General features: G+C 38.0%; 1 protein-coding gene across 1 annotated transcript in view; it reads right to left on the bottom strand.

Annotated features, from left to right (window-relative positions):
- DNAH8 (dynein axonemal heavy chain 8) overlaps positions 1 to 18,628 on the bottom strand; it is a 155,787-nt gene extending 137,159 nt beyond the window's left edge. Inside the window, exons 1-12 of the mRNA XM_088145411.1 lie at positions 18,506 to 18,628; positions 17,771 to 17,960; positions 16,035 to 16,198; positions 14,943 to 15,119; positions 13,597 to 13,710; positions 12,697 to 12,804; positions 11,254 to 11,355; positions 10,365 to 10,511; positions 9,042 to 9,239; positions 5,054 to 5,130; positions 1,859 to 1,958; positions 207 to 326 (exon numbers count right to left, since the gene is read on the bottom strand). Coding sequence (XP_088001537.1) covers positions 207 to 326; positions 1,859 to 1,958; positions 5,054 to 5,130; positions 9,042 to 9,239; positions 10,365 to 10,511; positions 11,254 to 11,355; positions 12,697 to 12,804; positions 13,597 to 13,710; positions 14,943 to 15,119; positions 16,035 to 16,198; positions 17,771 to 17,960; positions 18,506 to 18,613 — 1,605 coding nt within the window. The 5' untranslated portion in view covers positions 18,614 to 18,628. The remainder of the gene's footprint in view (positions 1 to 206; positions 327 to 1,858; positions 1,959 to 5,053; positions 5,131 to 9,041; positions 9,240 to 10,364; positions 10,512 to 11,253; positions 11,356 to 12,696; positions 12,805 to 13,596; positions 13,711 to 14,942; positions 15,120 to 16,034; positions 16,199 to 17,770; positions 17,961 to 18,505) is intronic.
- Between the last annotated feature and the right edge of the window lie 3,828 nt (positions 18,629 to 22,456).

Genomic DNA, 22,456 nt, shown 5'->3' with positions numbered 1-22,456 from the left:
ACTAAACAGTGCCATCTACAGGCTATTCTAAATCACTTCACCCAAATTCGTAGCCAGCAGCACTACTATTGGAAGATTTTCAAGTTCTGGTGAAACAAGATGGTAACAAGCAGTAGTGTGCTCTCCCCACTGGACTATGGAATATATTTTGTTTATCATGTGTCAGCCTTCTGTTGTTTACCAATAGGTGGTCATGACAAACTTACATAAAAATAGTTGATTGGCTCACTTATACGCCTGAAGAGTTGTCTCACCCACAGTATTTTTCCTGCTACTGGTGGCATGTTTCGAGCCAGGGGAGGGTTATCCTTTTGTACCTGATAAAGCTGTGATGAAACAAAGTCAAGTGTCAAATGGGAATGCCTTTAATACTTGAGTTATGTGACACTCCAGAAGGATCTGGAATTGCACAGGAAAACATGCAATGGACTAGACCAGTGTTTCTCACCCTTGGCAACTTTAAAATGTGTGGACTTCAATTCCCAGAATTCAGATTCCTGGGAGTTGAAGTCCACACATCTTAAAGTTGCCAAGGGTGAGAAACACTGGTCTAGACCAACCTTCTACAGTCTGATGTGCTCCAGAGGTAATATTTGCAAGCATTTCCAGCAAGCGTAGCCAACTACAATGCAAATAGAGAGCACCAGGTTGGAAGAGGTCGAATTAGACCATTTTAGTTGTTGCAGACCAATTAGATACAATTTTCAGTAATGGAATAAAAAGGAGAGAAAGGGGAGGTTGCAAGTGAAACACTTATTAGAGCTAATTTACATGCTAATAACTATGAGAATGAAAAGCCACCTTAACTCCCTGTTTCTACATTATGGATAGCTTTGAAAGTGAATAACATTCCATTTGTTCTCCTTTCCTGCTGTTTCTCTGATTTATAATCCTTTTAATGCTAATCAGCCCAACTGGCATACCAACATTTCTGAAGTAGGTAACATGAAATTAACATCTATAATATACACAATAGATGTTTCAGTGTTTCTCTGCCTCTTCTATTGAATTCACAGTTTTAGATCTCATTACTGGTACTGAACTATCTGAAAACAAATTAGGTGATTCATTATTATCCTTTTAACTATTTTTGTCTTTAAATAACTGTACAAATAGCCAAAGCATCTACAGGTTGTCCTCATTTAAGGACCACTCGTTCAGCAACTGTTCAAACTTACAACGGTGTTGAATGAGTGATAGTTATAACTGGTCCTTGTATTTATGGCTGTCGCAGCATCCCCATGGTCATGTGATCACTGTTTGCAACTTTTTTTGCCAGTTTCCTATAAGCAAAGTCTTATAGGAGAAGCCAGTAGGTAGTGACAAATGGTGATCACATGACATCCTTGCTTAATGACCCATGGTGTTTTGTTTAATTATGGCAGCCAGAAGTGCCAGAATTTCCATCGGTAAGTGGCGCAGTTGAGTGATGTTGCACTTTACGACTGTGTTGGTTAGCAACAGAAATTCCAGTCCCAATTGCCATTGTTAAGTGAGGACAACCTGTTTAATGTTTTTTTTTTAAGATATGTGCAATGTAGTTTACAATTTTAAAAACAAATCTACCATTTGTTTATACACAGAATGTTCATATTTCATATTTAAAGTTTTCTTCTTTTTTCTTTATCATTTATTTATATTAATGTTGAATTACTTCTTCTCTCCCATGTAGATGCTCTTTGCATAAAACACTGTCAAAGAAAAAAACTTATGTGTATTACAGCCCCACATGACTTATTAAAATTTGCCTGTATAGATGAAAATTAATTTCCATAAAATTATCACTTAAAACTGATTCTTCCAACAAGTGAACCTGTTCAAATGTACAGATTCTGTTCAATATAAACACAATAAATACCTTCTTAGTTGCTTCAAGTTCGGCAACATAGTGCTGAAGAATACGTCCAATTGTATGTGCGATTTCATTCTGAAGACATGGCATGTCCAGTTTCTGAAACCTATAGAGTTTATATTCAAATATATAAATGTATAGAATATGATACTGTTAACAGGATAAAACTGAAACTAAGGTTTCTTATTTAAAATGATTCAAAACATAGGATATGAGAATACCAAAATTGTTGTGGTTCAGTCGTTAAGTCGTGTCCGACTCTTCGTGACCCCATGAACCATATTGCGCCAGGCCTTCCTGTCCTTCACTGCCTCCCTGAGTTTGCTCAGTTTCATGCTCATTGCTTCAGTGATGCTATCTAACCATCTCATCCTCTGCCGTCCCCTTCTCCTTTTGCCTTCAATCTTTCCCAGCATCAGGGTCTTTTCCAAAGAGTCCTTTCTTCGCATTAGGTGACCAAAGTATCTGAGCTTGAGCTTCATTATCAATCCTTCCAATGAGCAATCAGGGTTGATTTCCTTTAAGATTGACTGGTTTGACCTCCTAGCAGTCCAGGGGACTCTTAAGAGTCTTCTCCAGCACCACAGTTCAAAGGCATCAATTCTTCGGCGCTCAGCCTTCTTTATGGTCCAGCTCTCACAGCCATACATTACTACTGGGAAAACCATAGCTTTGACTATGCGGATCTTTGTCGGCAAGGTGACGTCTCTGCTTTTTAATATGCTATCTAGGTTTGCCATAGCTTTCCTCCCAAGGAGCAAGCGTCTTTTAATTTCATGGCTGCAGTCTCCGTCTGCGGTGATCTTGGAGCCCAAATAAATGAAGTTTGTTACTGCTTCCATTTCTACCCCTTCTATTTGCCAGGAATTGATGGGTCCAGATGCCATGATCTTAGTTTTTTTAATGTTGAGTTTCAAGCCAGCTTTCGCACTCTCCTCTTTCACCCTCATCAAGAGGCTCTTTAGTTCTTCTTCACTTTCTGCCATTAGGGTGGCATCATCTGCATATCTGAGGTTATTGGTGATTCTCCCTGCAATCTTAATTCCGGCTTGTGATTCTTCCAGCCTGGCATTTCTCATGATGTACTCTGCATATAGGTTAAATAAGCAGGGTGACAGTATACAGCCTTGTCGTACTCCTTTCCCTATTTTGAACCAATCGGTTGTTCCATGACCGGTTCTAACTGTTGCTTCTTGGCCCGCATACAGATTCCTCAGGAGACACATAAGATGGTCTGGTACCCCCATCTCTTTAAGAATTTGCCATAGTTTGTTGTGATCCACACAATCAAAAGCTTTTGCATAGTCAATGAAGCAGAAGTAGATATTTTTCTGGAACTCTCGTGCTTTCTCCATGATCCAGTGAATGTTGGCAATTTGATCTCTAGTTCCTCTGCCTCTTTGAAACCCAGCTTGTACATCTGGTAGTTCTCGGTTCACGTACTGCTGAAGCCTAGCTTGTAGGATTTTGAGCATAACCTTGCTAGCATGTGAAATGAGTGCAATTGTGCGATAGTTTGAGCATTCTTTGGCATTGCCCTTCTTTGGAATTGGAAGGTAAACTGACCTTTTCCAATCCCATGGCCACTGTTGCGTTTTCCAAACTTGCTGGCATATTGAGTGCAGCACTTTAACAGCATCATCTTTTAGTATTTTAAATAACTCAGCTGGAATACTGTCATCTCCACTAGCTTTGTTGTTAGCAATGCTTCCTAAGGCCCACTTGACTTCACTCTCTAGGATGTCTGGCTCAAGGTCAGTGACCACACCAGCATGGACCTCAGGGACATTAAGATCTTTCTTGTATAGTTCTTCTGTGTATTCTTGCCACCTCTTCTTAATCTCTTCTGCTTCTGTCAGGTCCCTGCCTTTTTTGTCCTTTATCATGCCCATCTTTGCACTAAACGTTCCTTTGATATCTCCAATTTTCTTGAAGAGATCTCTAGTCTTCCCCATTCTATTGTTTTCCTCAATTTCTTTGCACTGTTCATTTAAGAAGGCCCTCTTATCTCTCCTTGCTATTCTCTGGAAATCTTCATTCAGTTGCTTATATCTTTCCCTTTCACCCTTGCTTTTCACATTCCTTCTTTCCACAGCTATTTGTAAAGCCTCATCAGACAGCCATTTTGCTCTCTTGCATTTCTTTTTCCTTGGGATGGTTTTAGTTGCTGCCTCCTGTACAATGTTACAGACCTCTGTCCATAGTTCTTCAGGCACTCTGTCTACCAAATCTAATCCTCTAAATCTATTCATCACCTTCACTGTGTACTCACAAGGAATATGATCTAAGTCATACCTGAGTGGTCTAGTGGTTTTCCCTACTTTCTTCAATTTAAGCCTAAATTTTGCAGTAAGAAGCTCATGATCTGAGCCACAGTCAGCTCCTGGTCTTGTTTTTGCTATCTGTATAGAGCTTCTCCATCTTTGGCTGCAAGTATGTAATCAATCTGGTTTCGGTATTGATCATCTGGTGATGTCCATGTGTAGAGTCGTCTCTTGTGTTGTTGGAAAAGAGTGTTTGCTATGACTAGCTTGTTCTCTTGACAGAACTCTATTAGCCTTTGCCCTGCTTCATTTTGTACTCCAAGGCCAAACTTGCCTGTTATTCCGATTACTCCTTGACTTCCTACTTTAGCATTCCAATCCCCTATGATGAAAAGGACATCTTTTTTTGGTGCTAGTTCTAGAAGGAGACCAACAATTCAGACTTGAAATTAACACAATCTAGGAATTTATAGACAATGGTGATTCTCTAGCCTGTGTTCATAGGCTAGATACCTATCTGGAGATGGGTATCTCCATTCAACTCTATATGTTTCCCATACTTAGCTGAAGCAGCCTCTAATAATTTGTTATTGTGAATATTAATTCAATGGGAGCCACATCCTATTGTTAAATTTGCTTAGATTGCAACTGCATTATTATATGTTACTCCAAGTCTTATGGGACAATGCCTAGTGCTTTTCTACTACATATAATTTGTAAAAGAATTATCTAATTTGCTTCAGCTGAAGGGATATAATCTATTGTGCTACCTATCTACAAAATGGGAAACAGGGTAATGTGTGGCTGCCTTTCCTAGATCCACCAACAAAAGAGACAGCACCTGCCTGTGATCTTTCAAATGGGCATAAACTTAAATCTTGTCCCAACTGAAATACTTATTTAAGAGCATACTTCTAATTTAAAATATTTGCTGTACCTCTGAAGCAACTGGAGAGCATGCTGTGAAGACAAGATTTTTACGAAACAAGCACCCATAAATGTCTGTATTTGTACCTAAAAGAAAAAAAACCCTGAATATTAGTAACTCAGAAATCAACATTCCTTCCAAGACAGGAAGACAGCTGCAGAATATAAACACATTTCTGCACCTAAAGTAATATTTTTAGGAAAGAAGAAATTGAGGTAAATAGAGGTGACAAGAATTTCCATTCCAGGCCATACTGAGAGACTGAAAACAAATAAATCACTGGTTCCAGATGATAAAGAACTCAAATGTAAAATTGTTAACCGTTTAACAATAATATGTAACATTGGAAAGTAGGCAATTTTACTTTCCTAAAAAAGGGATACAGGAATGATCCAGGAAATTAAAGATAATTAGCTTAGTATCTGTTGCTGGTAACAGAAAATAAAATTATCAAGTCTGTAGAAGGAGGCTTTAATAAATAAAAATCTATATTATTATCTTTTATAATTCTTTTAAAGTATCAACAAAATGCATACAGCTGGGAAGGAATGCTTACTTGGACTTTAAAATGGTTTTCACAAAGATTCCTAAATATAATTAGAATTGTGGAATAAGAGAAAAAGTCCTATTATGGATAATTCCTATTTAAAAATCAGGAAACATGGTATAGGAATTGACAGTTCCCACACTGGAGTGGGTAAAATGGGTATCTGTGACAGATGATTTTAACTTGCTTTTCAATGGTTTGAAGTTCAGAATGAGCAATTAAGTGGTCAGGGTTGCTGATGACCCCTAATTATTTGGGGTGATTAGAACAAAATAAGACAATCTCAGAATGTGTCCAAAGTATTTGAAAGATAGAGTTCAATGTAAGCAAGGTGCAAATGTTACTCACTGAAGTAAAAAGGTATTTACTACACATATATACTGAAAAGGGTATTTACTTCACATATATACTGATGGGGTTTGAATGTTGGAGTCTAGCTAGGAAAAGGTTGTAGGAGCTGAAGTGAAGAGCTCAGCTGAATGGTCAATACAGTACACATAATAAAATGATGTCTCCTTGGAGTAGAGCTTGACCCCTGGTGACTTCACGGGTGCATCTCTGCAATGCAGAAATGGTTTGTCGTTGCTTCCTTCTGGGATAGTTTTTTGACTTCCCAGCTTAGCTTACATTCCTTGGAATCATTAAACATAACTGATTCTGTTTAGCTTCCAAACCCAGACACAATCAGCCAGGAACTGCCCAACAGCTGAAAACAATGTATTATATAGCTATGAACAAAGCAAGCTCCATGTTGGGAATGCTAAAAAAGAGAACTGAATATACAACTAGCAGCACAGTAATGGCTTTTTGCAAATCTATAATATGACCACCGTTGGGATACTGGGTACACTTCACCATACTTCAAAAAAGTTGTAGAGTTGGGAAAGCTGCAAAAGATACTGTAGCAAAACAGTATACTACAACTTATGGAAGAACTTCCCACTCACTGGAAACACACAGGATCGGCAACCTTATATCAGACACATTCCTACAGTCATTGTTGAGGAGGGTCAGCTCAAGAAACAGCTGGGTCAGAACATATTCTGTGAATGCCTTACAACAAGATGGAGATCTGTTGAGAAGTAGACAGAAGATGGGGCTTGGAAGAACAAATAAGTGAGATAGACAGACATACTCAGTGACAAACAGTGAAATATCAACACCATCAAAATTAGGCCATCGCATATGCATGCCCTTGCCAATAATATTCGATACCGTCGACCATGGTATCCTATTGGGACGGCTCAGGGATATGGGGGTGGGCGGCACAGTTTTGTGCTGGTTCACCTCCTTTCTCCAGGGCTGATCCCAATCCGTGGTGATAGGGAGCGAGAGGTCCCATCCTCGGCCCCTTCTTTGTGGGGTGCCGCAGGGTTCGGTTCTCTCCCCGCTCCTTTTCAACATCTATATGAAACCGCTCGGTGAGATCATCCGTCATCGTGGGATGAGGTACCATCAGTATGCTGATGATACTCAACTATATATCTCCATCCCTGGTGAGGTAAGTGATGCCGTGACCGCCCTCTCGCGGTGCCTGGAGGCTGTGAGGGTCTGGATGGGGAACAACAGGCTCCAGCTGAACCCTGGCAAGACGGAGTGGCTGTGGGTTAATGGCTCCTCTGTATCCAGGACGTTGTCATCGTTGGTCCTGGATGGGGTAGCACTGCCCCAGACAAACCCAGTGCATAATTTGGGGGTCCTCCTGGACTCACGGCTCCTGCTCGAAGAGCAGGTGGCAGCCATGGCCAGGAGGGCTTTTGCACAGCTTCGGGTTGTGCACCAGTTACGCCCTTTCCTGGATCGGGATGCCCTGCGAACAGTCACTCATGCCCTTGTTATCTCCCAGATAGACTACTGCAATGCACTCTACATGGGGCTACCCTTGAAGAATATCCAGAAGCTTCAGCTGGTCCAGAATGCGGCCGCACGAGCAATTTTTGGGGCCCGAAGAAGAACCCATATAACACCTCTGCTCCGTGAGCTGCATTGGGTACCATTTTGCTTCCGGGTCCAATTCAAGGTGTTGGTTATCACCTTTAAAGCCCTACATGGCATGGGGCCAGGTTACCTGAAGGACCGCCTCGCCCCCACGATCTCAACCTGTCCCACCTGATCTCACAGAGAGGGCATGCTCCGGATCCCCACGGTAAAAGAACTTCGATTAGCGGGGTCCAGAAGGCAGGCCTTCTCTGCTGTAGCCCCCGCCCTTTGGAACATCTTGCCCCTGGAGGTGAGACAGGCCCCCTCACTCCAGGCCTTTCGGAGGGATTTGAAGACCTGGCTCTGCCATCTGGCCTGGGGTGGGGAGGGAGGATATCAGAAATGGGGTTGGCTGGCCCCTTAGCGGCCTGGTGTGGCCCGTATCGGCCTCTTGGATTTTTTAGCTTTTTTATTTTTGTAATGTCTGGTTTTTATAATTTTTAATTGTATTTCTGATTTTAGTTTGTTGTAAGCTGCCCAGAGTCCCCCGTTGTGGGGAGATGGGCGGGGACAAGTCAAATAAATAAATAAATAAATAATAAAATAAATATTTCACTATTAAGAGAAGCAGAGGAAGGCTGGATATGATTCCAGGTAGGGAACATCCATGTTACATGAGCATCTGAGAAAACACCAGGATTGTGCTGGAGCATGTATTATCCAGAATCTGATTCTGAAACAGAAGCTACTATCCAAGAAACCTGAGGGCCAGGTTGGTCTTTGCAGAGATTCATTACAGGTGCAAATTATGACCTTTCCTGGATGGGGAAGTCCTTCTCATAACCACTCAAATCTTAGCAATCTCCTGCTTAGATACTGTATATGGTCTACATACCCTTTCTTTCTGGGAGAATGTGACTCCATCCAGAACAGACTACTGTATCACAAACTAGAATTATGATCTTCCATAATTAGTATTTTCATTTTATCTGGATTCAATTTCAATTTATTTTCCATTAAACTGATTATTGTCCATAAGCAAACATTTAAGGGATTCATGCCATTGCTTGATGACGTTGGCATGGAGAAATAGACTCAAGAGTCATCAGCATATTGTTAATACTTTGCTCCAAATCTCTTGATGATCTGTCCCAATGGCTTCATGTACATATTAAAAAGCATTGGGGACAACATAAAGGACCACACATTTCACCTTCTCTTTGTGCAGTAGTAGTCCTCAGACAACACCATCCAGAACTGTCCTGACAGGTAGGAATAGAATCACTGTGAAGCAGTGCTCTCAAATCCAATTCCATGAGGCCTCTGAAAAGGATGCTAATATTCAATGGTACTGAAAGCTGCTGAGACATACAGTATATGGGATCTATAGTCATACTCCCTCTGTCCCTCTTCAAGTACTGATCATAAAGCAGGGCGACCAAGGAAATCTCAACTTCACAGCCTGTCCTTAAACCAATGTGAATTAGTAGCATTTTTCATATCTGAATTAGAGATACTTATGTGACTTACCTCTAAATTTTCAATTTTTGTCATGAAATCTGCAAAATCTACATCAAATTCTGTTTTCCGTGGGTCAAGGATATCATACTTCTTCTTTTGAACACTTTGGTAGATATTTTTGAACTTAATTGCCATAATATCTATTCCTTCAATGGTAGACATATTCAGTGCAGAAAAAGTCTGAACAATGGTTATCATCTCTGTTATCTAAAATTAAAAAGAAAAGGTTGTCTTTTCAAGTATTAATTATAGCTTCTTTTAATATTCTATTTTCCTTAAATGAAAAGACTTCCCAAACAACCATCAAACATCAAACAAAAAACTGACCTATTACTATACTGTTAATACACCTAAGATGACTCTATATTTTAAAAAGATCTTCTTCAACCACAGCAACTTTATTTTTCAACCACAGCAATTAGAAAATATAGAACTGGACTGACATAAGTAATCTATGATTGACAACTGTTGTCATATTTTATCTTAAACCAGCTTCTCAAAGTTATTGTTATCATCATCATCATCATCATCAATAATAATAATAATAATAATAATAATAATAATAATAATAATAATAATAATAATTCAATTTGTATCACCACCCTTCTCATCTAAGTGACTCTGGACAGTTCACAGCAGGTTGAGGTTTGCTTGGTACCCAACTTGTAATATGCACTGAATTTAGTCATATTCTAAACAGAACCAAGCCAGTTCAAATGTATTCTGTGCTCCTTGAGACAAAGGTGAACTTCTGAAATGTCCAGAAGTGAACAAGGATTTAATGAAGTTTATTCAGTCTCACATTATGCTTTATTGTCTGCCTAATGGTTTCTTAAGTGAAGAGTCATGTGTGATGGATGAGTTATTTCTTTTTAACCTTACTAATTCCTTATCCTTCTTCCTACAAGTTCTCATTTTTCTAATCTATCCCTGTTCTGACTTTCTCATTCTTTTCCTGAAATCCTTCTGTTTCCATTCCTAGCCATTTATTCACCCATTGGGTTACTGAATTACAAATACGAAAGATTTTAATTCAGTCCGAGTTGAACTGAGCTGTATTCTGAATCACCAGTTGGGCCCAAACCAAATCTGATTGTTGATGCCTATCTCTATCCATAACTTGCAGTTGCTGCGCTAAGTCCTTGTTTGGAATAAATCAGGATGCTAATACATGGCTTTCTGCTATGCCATACCAAAGAAGCTCCACATTTAAGAGGCAAAACCTTTCAGTCATGAATCTTTATGTCAGTCTGAAATGTTACAGCTGAAACCACAATGAGAAGTAAGGGCAAGTTAGGCAAATGATTGAGGTTTTTTCTAAGTAGCACTTACTTTTTCTAGCCTTTTACAGAAAGCTTCAAATTTGCCAAAAATGTACATCTCAGATACTTCAAATGTCTTCTCCCCTGAAGTCTCCAAAATTTGTTTTCTTGTTTTATGAAAACTTTTCTGATATTCTTTAAACAGAAAAATACAGTCCTAAAATGTAAAAAATAAAAATAAAAAACAACATGTAGCTATAACTATCAGAGAGTAATTAGTAAGATTGCTTAGAGGTATAAGCCTTATGACTAGAGTGGATATAAACTCAATAAATCTTCTGTGTATGATAATTTACTGTACGAAAAAAGCCCACCATTTATAGTTCTTTTACAAGATTGATAGCTTCCCCAATTAAAACTTGCTTTTGGGTTTGTATCTTCATAATTAATATTTTATCCAGTTTAATGGCTGTTGACTGAAGTATGAAGAAATCTAATTCTATTTTTGATCATAGGAGCAAGCAGAAGCTTTTGAAGATCATTTTTTCTTAGCATACATAATAAGGTTCCTATACTTATTGCTAATAATTTCTTGCTAATTAAGAGAAAATATTGACAAGATGCTTACTATTTTGTAACAATTCAAAATTGATTTCTTTTAATTTCCAAGCATAAAGACTACCCATGAAGTGCTATGCTGGGGTAAATCTCCTGAGGCCTAATTAAGCAGCAAACTCTACTAAGAAGGATTGGAATTGTTTTTAATATACAATCAGGTAAATTATGGCATTGCATGATTTTGCTAATAACACTAATGAGAGTTCACAATAATAAGTTATCTAACATGAAAACCAAAATCTTGTTTTATATCGGTAATGCATCATGATAATCCCAATGCAGGGATTCAGTATGAAGCAGAAGCAATACCGCAGAAAATATATATGACATTCCTAACAAACCTTAATTTTCTGAATTACTGTTGGTGTATCCTGTTCCCATACACGGCTAAATCCTCCATCGGTAATATATGCTTTACATGCTGTGACCATCTGATTTGTAACCTATTGTATTTTCAAAAAGGAAAAAAAAACATATAATTACGTTAAAAGAGATAAAATCTGAGCATGATAGTACTATAATATTGATTGGCAAATGCCTTTTACATCAGAGTGCAGCCTTTTGAACATTTCCACAGCCTTGTGTATAAAGGAATGCTAGTTATTTAGATGGGCTCTCCCATTAATGGGAAAAAAATGAATGTCATAGTTTTACAGCAACTGCTCATTGTCGGCACTTAGTGATTCAGTTCAGAATTAAAAAGAAACTATTCCTACAAGTGCCTTGGTCTTGTACATTTTTTCTGCCTTCTTTCTTTTTCAAGGTAGTGAAAACAAGCTTGGATCAGACCAGAGTCTTAGATTCCATCTTGTTCTTAAACCATCATGTTATTCCTGAGATTATCACAAGAACTCTATATAATTTAAAATCAACATTTAAAATTTTTTTTTTTATTCTATGCATACTAAAGAAAAAAGAAGAGAGGGCTTGAAAACTTTAAAATCATACTCATAGACTTAGGTCTGAATCTGAACTAGTCTCTGCATTTGATGACATGGTAAACAAAGATACATGTTCTGCAATGTGAGGCTACTTTTTCCTTGCATCAAGTCTGGCACTTGTTCCACAAGTAAATATACTATGTGTGCATGTGCGCACAAGTGTAACTAGGGATCTCCAATCTTTTGGGCTAGTGAGTACATTTGGAGTTTTGAGAACATGTGGGTGCTCTTGAGAAATGGCTGCTATGGGGGGGGGACATTCCTTGCGCGTACACAAAATGGCTGCCATGCGGGAAACATAGCCTGCTACTGATCTCCTAGAATGCTACCTGCCACTCCTCTAACTCCCAGGAAACTCTCCCTGGTTTACCTCCCTGTCCTCCCCCCTTCCCTTTGTCCTCACTTCCAAAGAGAGGAGTGGGTAGCACTCATCATTTTTCCTTTTCAATAATGTTTATTTTGCCCACTGGGGCTGTGAGGTTTTTTGCTTTGAAAAATGCCACTTTTTAAAAATTAAATGTTTTAAAATATAATTTAAAATTAAAATGTAAAACATCAAATAGGAAGGAAGGTTGGTTGGAGCCAAGGGAAATAATGTCTGCTGGTACTTGGGCAACCCCAGGTGCCATGTTGAGGCAACTTGGTGTAACTTTCATATGGCCCTTTGGCCATTTAGAGTGAATATGTATATCAATTCTTGCAATACATGTTGTTGTTTCATGATATACTTCCCAGCAGGTGTAAAATATTGAAATGTATATATTAGAAAACTATAGTCAACATTGAGGCTTGTAAATACTTATGCACAGAACACTTTCCAGTCCATTGATTAAAAGCACTTACTTTAATAAAAAGAGATGTCATTTTTTCAGAAGTATTATAGTATCTTGAAACACTATGAATCATTCTTATAGCATTAATCAAATTCTGTATTCCGTGGGCCATGGAAACCTAAAAGAAACATTTCGTAGAATTCAAAGTGAAAGATAGCATACTTTGAACTACCAGGTAGGAATGACAAAGGGTACAAGAGGGATATCCCTTTTTTCTGGACAAGTCTAAATTCTAATGCCTAAAATGAGAAGTGCCTGGGCCAAGAGTTTGTGCTTTGCACCTAAAAGGTAAATTTTTGGGTGCAGTTCCTCCCTCTGTTTTCTTTTTACCCAACCAAACACTCAAAACAAAAATGTCATTCTCCATTTTAGAATCACTCTTCCACTCCAAGAATGATCAAGGCAATTTACAATAGACCCATAAAAAGAGTAAAATATAACTTAACCTCAAAATTGTAAATTATTTTCTATCAAGTACCTTCTGCTGTTTCTTAATTTTTCATATTAATGCATCCCAGTTTCTCCTTTGAATCTGGGTTATATTTTGGATAATTGCCTGGCTTCTTCCTTATTTTAGATTCCTGTCTATAGCCCAGTCTTGACAATTGAATTAATTCTACATCATCACCAGAAAGATCTAGTCATTAAACTTCATTATATAATTAGCCCTATAAATCAGTTATTTCGTGACACAAGAACACCTGGCTGGGGAATTCTGGGAGTTGAAGTCCACCTGTCTTAAAAGTTGCCAAGGTTGAGAAACACTGCCTTAGAATATGGTCAGATTTAGGATCTACTGCATGTGACATACATTTTAAAGCCATTCATTTTACTGCATGTACTGTAACAGAAAACATAACTTTATAGATATACAGAAAACTGTATACATACATATTCAAAATGTACTCACTAAATCATAGTTATAGAGTGGCTGACAAACTTTTTCAAGTGTGTATAAATATCTAACATTATCCTTGGATTCATTTGCTGTATCTGTTATCCTGGCATCCAGTTCTCGCCACAACTATAATAAAAACAAAATGTGGAACTTTTTAAACTCAGAAATAAAATGTACAGAATCCACATAGTAGAAATGTAATTGCATTCTAGCTGTATTTGGAATAAATATATAAATCTCCCCCCAAATACACATACATGAATGCATGAGTATGTGCGTATATACACACACACACAGACCACAAGACAGTGACTCTAACCACAACCTTTGAAAAGTCAAGGCTTTGTACCAAATACTTTGTCTGTTCAACTCTCCCCATTCCACATTTCCAAGTAGACACAAGGTTAGATAAGTAGATTTATTGCAGAGAATTAGAAATTATCCAACTAGCAGCCCCCCCCCCCAAATCTTGCTCTATATGTATGTGAGGGCCCAACTTTAAATTGTGGGCCTCTTCCTCCCATCCTTTCTTTACTCAACCTTGAAGGTACCTGCCCTCTGTCCCTTCTTTACAAAATAACTTTGTATGGCATGAGAATCAGATTCCCACCTCACCTGCTTGGCCCTTACACCTAGATCATAATTGCATAATATCATACCACTGGATTGACCTAATCATTATAATTGATTTTTTAAAGTTGTTAAAGAGTGCAAACATATATTTACTTCCTCTTAAATACATGCTTATGGGAGGGTCACAATTCTCCATCGAGTCCACGTTAGCAATTAGAGCAGTGCTTCTCAACCTTAGCGACTTTAAGATATGTGGACTTCAACTCTCAGAATTCCCCCGCCAGCCATGCTGGCTCGGGAATTCTGGGAGTTGAAGTCCACATATCTTAAAGTTGCTAAGGTTGAGAAACACTAAATTAGAGAGTTATACCAGGTAGAGGTAGCAGTTTAATTATGAATCAATTAAACTAAGTGGGAAAACTGTAATTCTATAAACATGTCATAGCATGTTTATCAAGTTAAAGAGGTACAAAGTCAAGCTCACCTCTTCATGACTACATGTAATTTTCCTGGCAGCAATATGAAAGTTTTTTTTTTAATGTGTGCTTGTTCTTTTTACTTCCCAAGGTAACCTACAGCTCTGTGATATTCTGGTAGTCTCCCATCCAAGTTCAAGGCAGGTTCAACCTGCTTAACTTGTTGGGATCAGCCAAGGTTGATTAGGTGTTGCCTTTTTCCATAGGTTTTCATGGAGACAATGTTATTTTTAAAAAAGGGTGGAGATATGTAGAAACAGACAGTTTAAATCATTAAAACATACTTAAAAAACAACAACTTAGACTTACCTTTATAATTTTGGAACGTGAAACATTGAGAACATTTATGACAGACTTGCAAGGTTGTCCTTTAATCTGCTCAATAATAAAATTAAATTTGGCAGACATACGCTTCCAGTGTTCTAATTCAGTAAGTGGACCTGAGTCATCAGCTTCCTTTCTCATCTGTTCACTCTCAATTAGAACCTGCCGATGTTAAATTTGTACAAATTAGTTATTATGTCAGTGTAGCTATGTCACACTCTGGACTGACGCATGACATTTTGTTTCCTCTGGCCAGTGGTGTCTGCAGGCCCTCCCTGCTTTCCTCAGAAGGATGAGGGCTGCATGCAGTATCATGCTGCAAGTTGTGCCCCCTTGGGGCAGTGCTCATTGTTGTTACACATGTAGACAAAGACTAGGCTTGCATTGTTACACTGCTTGCATCACTCTGATCCCCTGTGCCTCCAGCACAGAAACCACTGCCTTCCTCTTGCAAGTTAAGTTGCAGAGTACAAAAGTGTTTTAGAAAACTTACAAGTGCTTCTATTCCTTGCTAATCATCACCATCACTACCACCACCACCATCATCATCACGCTAACAATTTGCTGCTCTTTCATGATATCCAAAATTAGCTGCTTGAAGTCACTGCTAAGGCTGCCATTTTGGATTAATGCTTAAATATTTATCAGCTGTAACAATATTTGATTTGCTGAAACATAATTGCAGATCATTCAGGCTATTGGCCCTTCCAACAGTTCCAAGAGCAAAAGTGGCACCAACCCATTTTAATCCAAAACAACAGCTTTTTATCTTGATCAAGGGGAAACTACCTTCCCAAACCTTCAGTGTAAAATCACAATACAAGCAAATGCCTGGTCAATCAAGAAAAGACTTTGCTTTACAATGCATGTATGGGATGTGGCCATAGAACAGTCTTCTCCAACTTGGTGCCCTCAAGGTGTGCCTGACTATAACTCTTGTAATGTGACTGGCCACCACACTGAACAGTACTGTGTTGGAAAAGATGTCTCAGAAATGCCCTTTGTGTGGCTCTTTTTTTCTAATTATGCTTCCCATATATACATTTCTGCTTAGCTAAGGTACCAGAAGAGGCTTACTTGCTCAATTTGCTTGTACCATATCATAAGCGCATCCTCTAACTGATGAACAGTATCAGGATTGGCAGCTGCTGCTGTCACTTCCTCAAAAGACTGGAACTTGGAAAAGTCAATGTTATCTATTTTTTTCAGTTGAACAGTTCCATCGATGCTCACTCTAGCACCTAAGAATGATGAGAGAGAACATATTCAGATTCTGCCATTTGTTTACTGTGGTGTTTTATTTCAACATATTTTGCATTCTAAGGAAAAACATGTGGGATGTCCCTTTCTCAAGTCCCTGCACATTCTTAGGTGATGCTACTCCTGGCAGATATTATGAATGAAAAAAAAAAAAAACTATCTCAAAGATACAAAAATACATAGACCAGAGCTTGCTAGAAGTTAGGAAGCTAACTTGGGTGCTAAGAGTCTGGTTTCACAAGGCTGTAAGTGGAAGATGTCAGAAGCAGAAGAAATAGGATCCTCAGAGAAGCCTGGCAGATAGAGGTACTGATCAAAGAAGAGATAAAGTGACTTCTTGTGAGGCAGAATGGAGTCAGTAAGAAAATCAGAACTGGAGACCTCCAGGAGGGACAGAATCTCTCCCAAAAGCAAGAAATGAAGCTCAGCAGCCAAGAAAGCTATAAAAAGTTATGGAGCTGTGTATGCAAGTCACAGACACAAGTACCACAAGACACACGCAAATACTCAGGGTAAAAGGAAAGAAGCAGAAAAAGCTTAGCCTGTAGGCATGGCTAGGAAAAAGAGAAAAAAGGAAATGGTGAGCCTAGTAAGAGGCAGCCTCAGGTAGTAAAGGATAATTTTTTTAAGTTAATGGGAGGAGAAAGACTGCTTGTGAAAAACCAAAAAGGGGAAAGCATAAAGCATGGGAGTTCTGGTTCAACACACACATATAAATACCTAACAGGTTTGTCTAAAATCTAAGAAAAATGATTGATCACACTGATTTGTCAGGGAAAATCCAGAGGAGATGCTGACTGGAGAAGCAGTTGCTGTGGTTTTAACAATACATTTGTTTTATTAGGCAGACTGTCATAAGGATGTGATACACAGGGACAAATGATTCCCGGGGGGTTGGGGATGAAAGCCTTACAAAGCAATGGTGAATTGGTTTAGATTGCCTCTCTGCAATCTTTATGAATGGCCTTGGAATAAAACCTATCTCTTGGTTAAGTGCACAAACTCGAGTATTTGATTTGTTGAAGTTATCCTCATTTGTAATTTTCCCCTGAACTAAAATGCTCTGGCAATCCCAGTGCTCTCCCTTGATTATATGATACTGACTTTATCTCACTCCAACCTATTATTTCAGTCTTATGCTGACCTCTCCTGTACTATAAAATAATCAGCTTTTCATACTTGATATTACAGAGCTATGATGCGTAAACTTTATTGTGTTCTTCCCAACCCTACTTGGGGGAATACATTAATATGACTAGACAAGGTTATAACAATCTTTCCTGGATTCCCAGAGAGATGCCTGTACTTTGAGAGGGATAGAAAATATACGCTATTTGTTATTTATCAGCCAATCAGAGTCTTCCAACTCTTCTACCCACATCAACAGTTCTTTTGGCTAGCCAGGATAGGAATAATAATCAGGATATAATATAACTGTCCCAGCCAGATATTAGACAGATACATCAAGGAATCAATTACTTTAAGGACTAAGAGTAAGGGAAGGCTCAGTTGATTTGTCTGTCTGTTTGATCTGTTTGTCTGTTTGACCTTACCATCCAAAAACGCCAAATATCTGTTCAAGGTTTCAGTGAAACTCTGTTTTTCAATCTCTCCCTGCTTGGTTTGATTTAAAGCACCCCAATTGTTCGTGGCAAGAACAGCAGGTAGAAAAATTGTTGCCAAGATATTCTTGGTGCCAAGCAAAAGACCTTCACTGCCATCCAGTAATGAATAGTATATGTCCTAAACAGGGAAGATTAAAATACTATTTATTAGATGTGAAAAGAATCAAAAAGCTATTATGCAATAATCTTTGGCATTTAAAAATAAATATAATAACTCTCATTAAAAAAAAGTTTTGTGTTGCAGTAAGAAGAATTTTTCCTCCTTGCACCTCATACTGACTGAATTAAGAAGGATCTTACAGTAGCTCTATTCACATACTGTACTAAGAATAAAGCAAACAAATCACATTATGGCTTTCTGCACTCTGTAAACCCAGACAGTGTAACATTGCACCCACCCATTGGCATCCACAGGATGGGCTGGGGTTCATATGAGGAAATGTATGTTGAGATGTCACAATGCAAACCATGTGGCTTGAATATTTGCATTGGGGCCCAAGTACAAAAGGCTGTTGTTTACGTGGTTCATATCAAACACCTATGCACCCACCAAGAATCAAAAGTCCTTATAATTTATGGGCCTTATTTCTATTACTGTTCTTACATATTTGATGGTCTTGTTTTTTTGTAGAGTGGTAATAATGAGGAAGAGGATAAGAATACCTCATGCATTGTCTTAATATTCACAGGCAAGTCATTTCTAGCACGTACAAAAAATAAGCACTGTCCCTTGAATTTGTCTGGAGATTCATCTATGTACAATTTCATCATTTTAGTTCCTTTCAGCACACCTGGAATTGCTCTCCCACACTCTGAAAATGAAAAAATGGGGAAAAAAGTCTCATTTTTATCTTTACTTTTTATTGATTTTATTGTAATTTCTTCAATTGTTGTGAGCCATCCAGAGTTGTTGAGCGTCGAGCAGTTTAATAAATTGTTGTTGCTGTTAAGCTAAGTTTAGCTGTTGTGGTATTACTCTGGCATCCCATCTTTGGTAAGGGTATCGAACTTCTCCTTGCTATCTTTTCATCAGGTCACTGCTATGTAACAAATAGACCAGTTCGTGCAAAAGAAGTACAGCAGTAATCGGTGCACCGTTGGAAGACCTGAAGGACCTGGTTGGAGATAGCTCCTCTTGGAGAAAAATCTGTCTAAACTAAAAGTTGACATCAACTTGATGGCACATAATCAGTCAATCAATCAAAATGTACAGGTCTTTGGCTAGTGCATATTAATTTATATTTACCCTCAATCTATGATTTAAATCAGTCTTACGTTGACTTCTCATGAACTACAAAACAAATGGCTGTTCCTACTTGATATTACTGAGCAATAACAAAGAATATAAAATATTTTCTAGAATATAGAATATAAAACTTACTCTGAATAAATAATTCATGGAAAGCCTATACTATTGCTAAACCCTCATATAATTCAATTTATATTCAAGTTCCTCCATGGTACCTCTAAAATTAATATTTTGGAGATATTAAACATTCATTTCCAAGCCATCATTTTGAAAATACAATATAATGATAAAATCCCATTTCTACAAATTCTTTATACTACAACATTGCAATTGACTGAGGACACTTTCTTCGTATGCATGTTATTAATACTTAAAACCAAACAATTTACTTTTCCCTGAAGTTGTAGATAAAATCATTTTTAGCATTTACCTACGCCAGGAGCCTCACCCTCTTGATATATAAACTTCAGTGTTCTGTTTCCTCCTTTGGCAAAAAAACTATCAAATGCTTGTAACTGTTAAAAAGGAAAGATGATTTAAATTCAACATTTTGCCAAATCAGATTATTTATTTCTTTAACATTCCCTAAGGGAGTACTAGTTTAAAGTACTAGTATTAAAGGAAAACAAAGTCTTTCAAGCTGTTTTCAGTTGTTATGATTATACTGTTATGTGTAAGATCCCCTTCTACTTTGATTAGGAAGACAAAGAGCAGCAATTCCTAGCCTACTGAGAACAGTTCCATCAATAAACCCCATCTGCCTTTTATTTCCTTGAACAGAAAAGCTAAAGAGCTATTATTTGGGAAGGAAAAGCCTACAACTCAAATCTTGGAGTACCGACCCTAAAAAATAGCTGGGATGGATACTATAAAATTGCACATCATGATCACAGAAGTGTGTGTAATAAGCTGGCCACAATCAAAATAAATCTGGATTCTTGAATTTATTTATTGTATAGAAGGCATTTCAGAAAGTATTTATACTCTTTATATTGTGACTTTCTGGCCTGATTATGTGACCCTCCCCCTTCATTCCATACCATGTGAGAGTATGTGCATGAATATATGTGTGTATATACAGACACACACATTAATTGTAGATTACTTCATGCATAGTTCACTCTGGTCACAAGAACATACACATCTGATTAGACCAAAATTCTATCTGTGTTCATGTGAACTATTCTGGAATTTATCTAGGTTTACACATCACATTAAATAATAATGCTGCACATTTTGGTGACCCTGATGCTGAAAATCTGGGCATAGTTGTATTATGATGATATTAGTTTTCAATGTATTAGTTTTAGAGGGTGGAAAACAGAATTAACACAGTTTTTAAAATTGTTGCTTGTAAAATAAATGTAAAGCAAACTCACTGTTGGACCATCCAGGACTAATTCTTCTATTGTTACAATGTCTAGTCCAAGTTTGTCAGATAGAATTTCAAAGATATATTTATATGCAGCATTAACCTTCATTCTTCTGCCCTCCCTTGCTTCTTTGTATCTCGCCTAGTTGGGAAAAAATGAGTTTTTAAAATTATGAAAGAGTTGTAAGTGTTCTATTTTTGTTTCTGTGGTCCTCATACTTTATTTCAAATAGATATAACAGTGTGAAACTGAAATAATGAGGGATGTCCAACCAGTTTATCCCTGTTTCAGTTTCTCTTGCCTTTCTTTGTTATCTCCCTCCTGTCATTTTCTAGACAGTTCCTTGAGGCAGGGATTCTTTAAATGCTTACACAATGACATGTACATAAAAAGGCATATATACAGTATTATTTCAACCTCTTAGAAATGCAAATATGCAAAATCTGTAAAAAAAAAAATCACATTCCTATAAATTATACATTTAGGGTTTATGATTCTAAATTAGTTGAGGTTACAGGTGGATAAACTGATCCTGGCATGTTTTGGAATTTACTCAGCTAATACAGACTGTTTTAAAAGAAAAGAAAATAGATTATTCCAATGAATTACAATAAAATTCCACCAATTCTTTTGAGAAAATATTCCTGGGTTTTTTTGTCTTTTTGTTTGTTTTTACGTTCAATGGTCTGGTGCCAAGAAGTGCTGCAGAGACATTGGTGCTCCAGAACGTGGCTCTTCCACCAAAATAACAAAAGCAATGTTGTGCTATAAGCCCTGATCCTTCTGGGTCCATGTTTGATGTCATGACATATAGAAAAGGGCTGGGACTTGCATTGCAATGGCAGAACATGCTTTCCTCATTCTGCCTCGCCATTCTCCCCTCCCCCCCCCCCCCCCCCCCGTGATGCTGCTGTGCAGTTTTCATCAGAATCAGTTGTGACAGTTATCCCAGATAGCAGTCAAGAATCCTGGTACGAAATCCCCAATTATTTTTTGACTGAGCTTTGTTTTCCAGTACTTTGGGAAATGTAAATAGCAAATGTGATGCAGAGTTGCTGTTGCACTGCAACATCTTCCCTGCTCAACCTTGGAAATATCAGTCCCAAGTCCTCATGAATTATTGATTTGACAAAATACAACAATCCCCTCCCATTCATGAATTGCAGCCCTCTACTCCATTCTTTTTGCTAATATCTAATGGACCACTACATATGTTGGGTAATCCTTGTGAACCCAGGAATATATGTTTTGCCTATCTTAATTATATTCTAAATATTTTGGCCAGTTCCAAGCTACATGTTAATCAAATAAAAGGAGCTGAACAACATATTATTCTCATTGTGTTCCTAAATACCAATGGATTAAGGTTACTGTCATGGCAACAATTTATGAGATGTGTAGTTCTGCCCACATGACTGCCCAAATTATACAGTACTAAGTAATGCAGAAAAATAGTAACTGAGTACAAAGAGCTTTAAATAGTTGAATCAAGAGGACATGCCTAATTTTAGAGGGTTTAAAGATTTTTACTGTATACATCATGATTACAAACCTGTTTTTCTTTCAGGGTTTCCTGCAGTGACTGAACTCCACTGTTACTTCGGCGGAATTTAGACATTCTACGGGTTGCACTTTCTATGCCTGTACGAACAGGGGATTTCAAACGAGAACGGTCAGACAAGTCTGCATCTTCTTTCATTTTTGAGAGAGTCTCATCCTCGGGTGGTCCAGGACCAGGCTCTGTAACCTCTGATGAAGCAGGGGCTGCATCCATATCCGCTGGAGTGGCAGGCTGAGGACCACCATCCTGAGCGGGGTCTGCTGTGTTCTCCATTTTTACTCCTGTGGTTTACAAATAAGACTCTTTTAAGCATTGCAAGGTACTGGTTTAGAACAAAATATATCAAATGTCTTAAAGTGTGCACCCCTTCCAAAGAATTATATCTTATATCTAAACCTAAATTCTCCAGATCCACCTATAGGCATCTACCA

This window comes from Python bivittatus, unplaced genomic scaffold, assembly GCF_059951505.1.
Source record: "Python bivittatus isolate LINGU-HERP-01145 unplaced genomic scaffold, Pbiv_v1 ctg000020_np1212, whole genome shotgun sequence".
Lineage (NCBI taxonomy): Eukaryota > Metazoa > Chordata > Lepidosauria > Squamata > Pythonidae > Python > Python bivittatus.
This window is presented reverse-complemented; position numbering and strand designations above follow the sequence as displayed.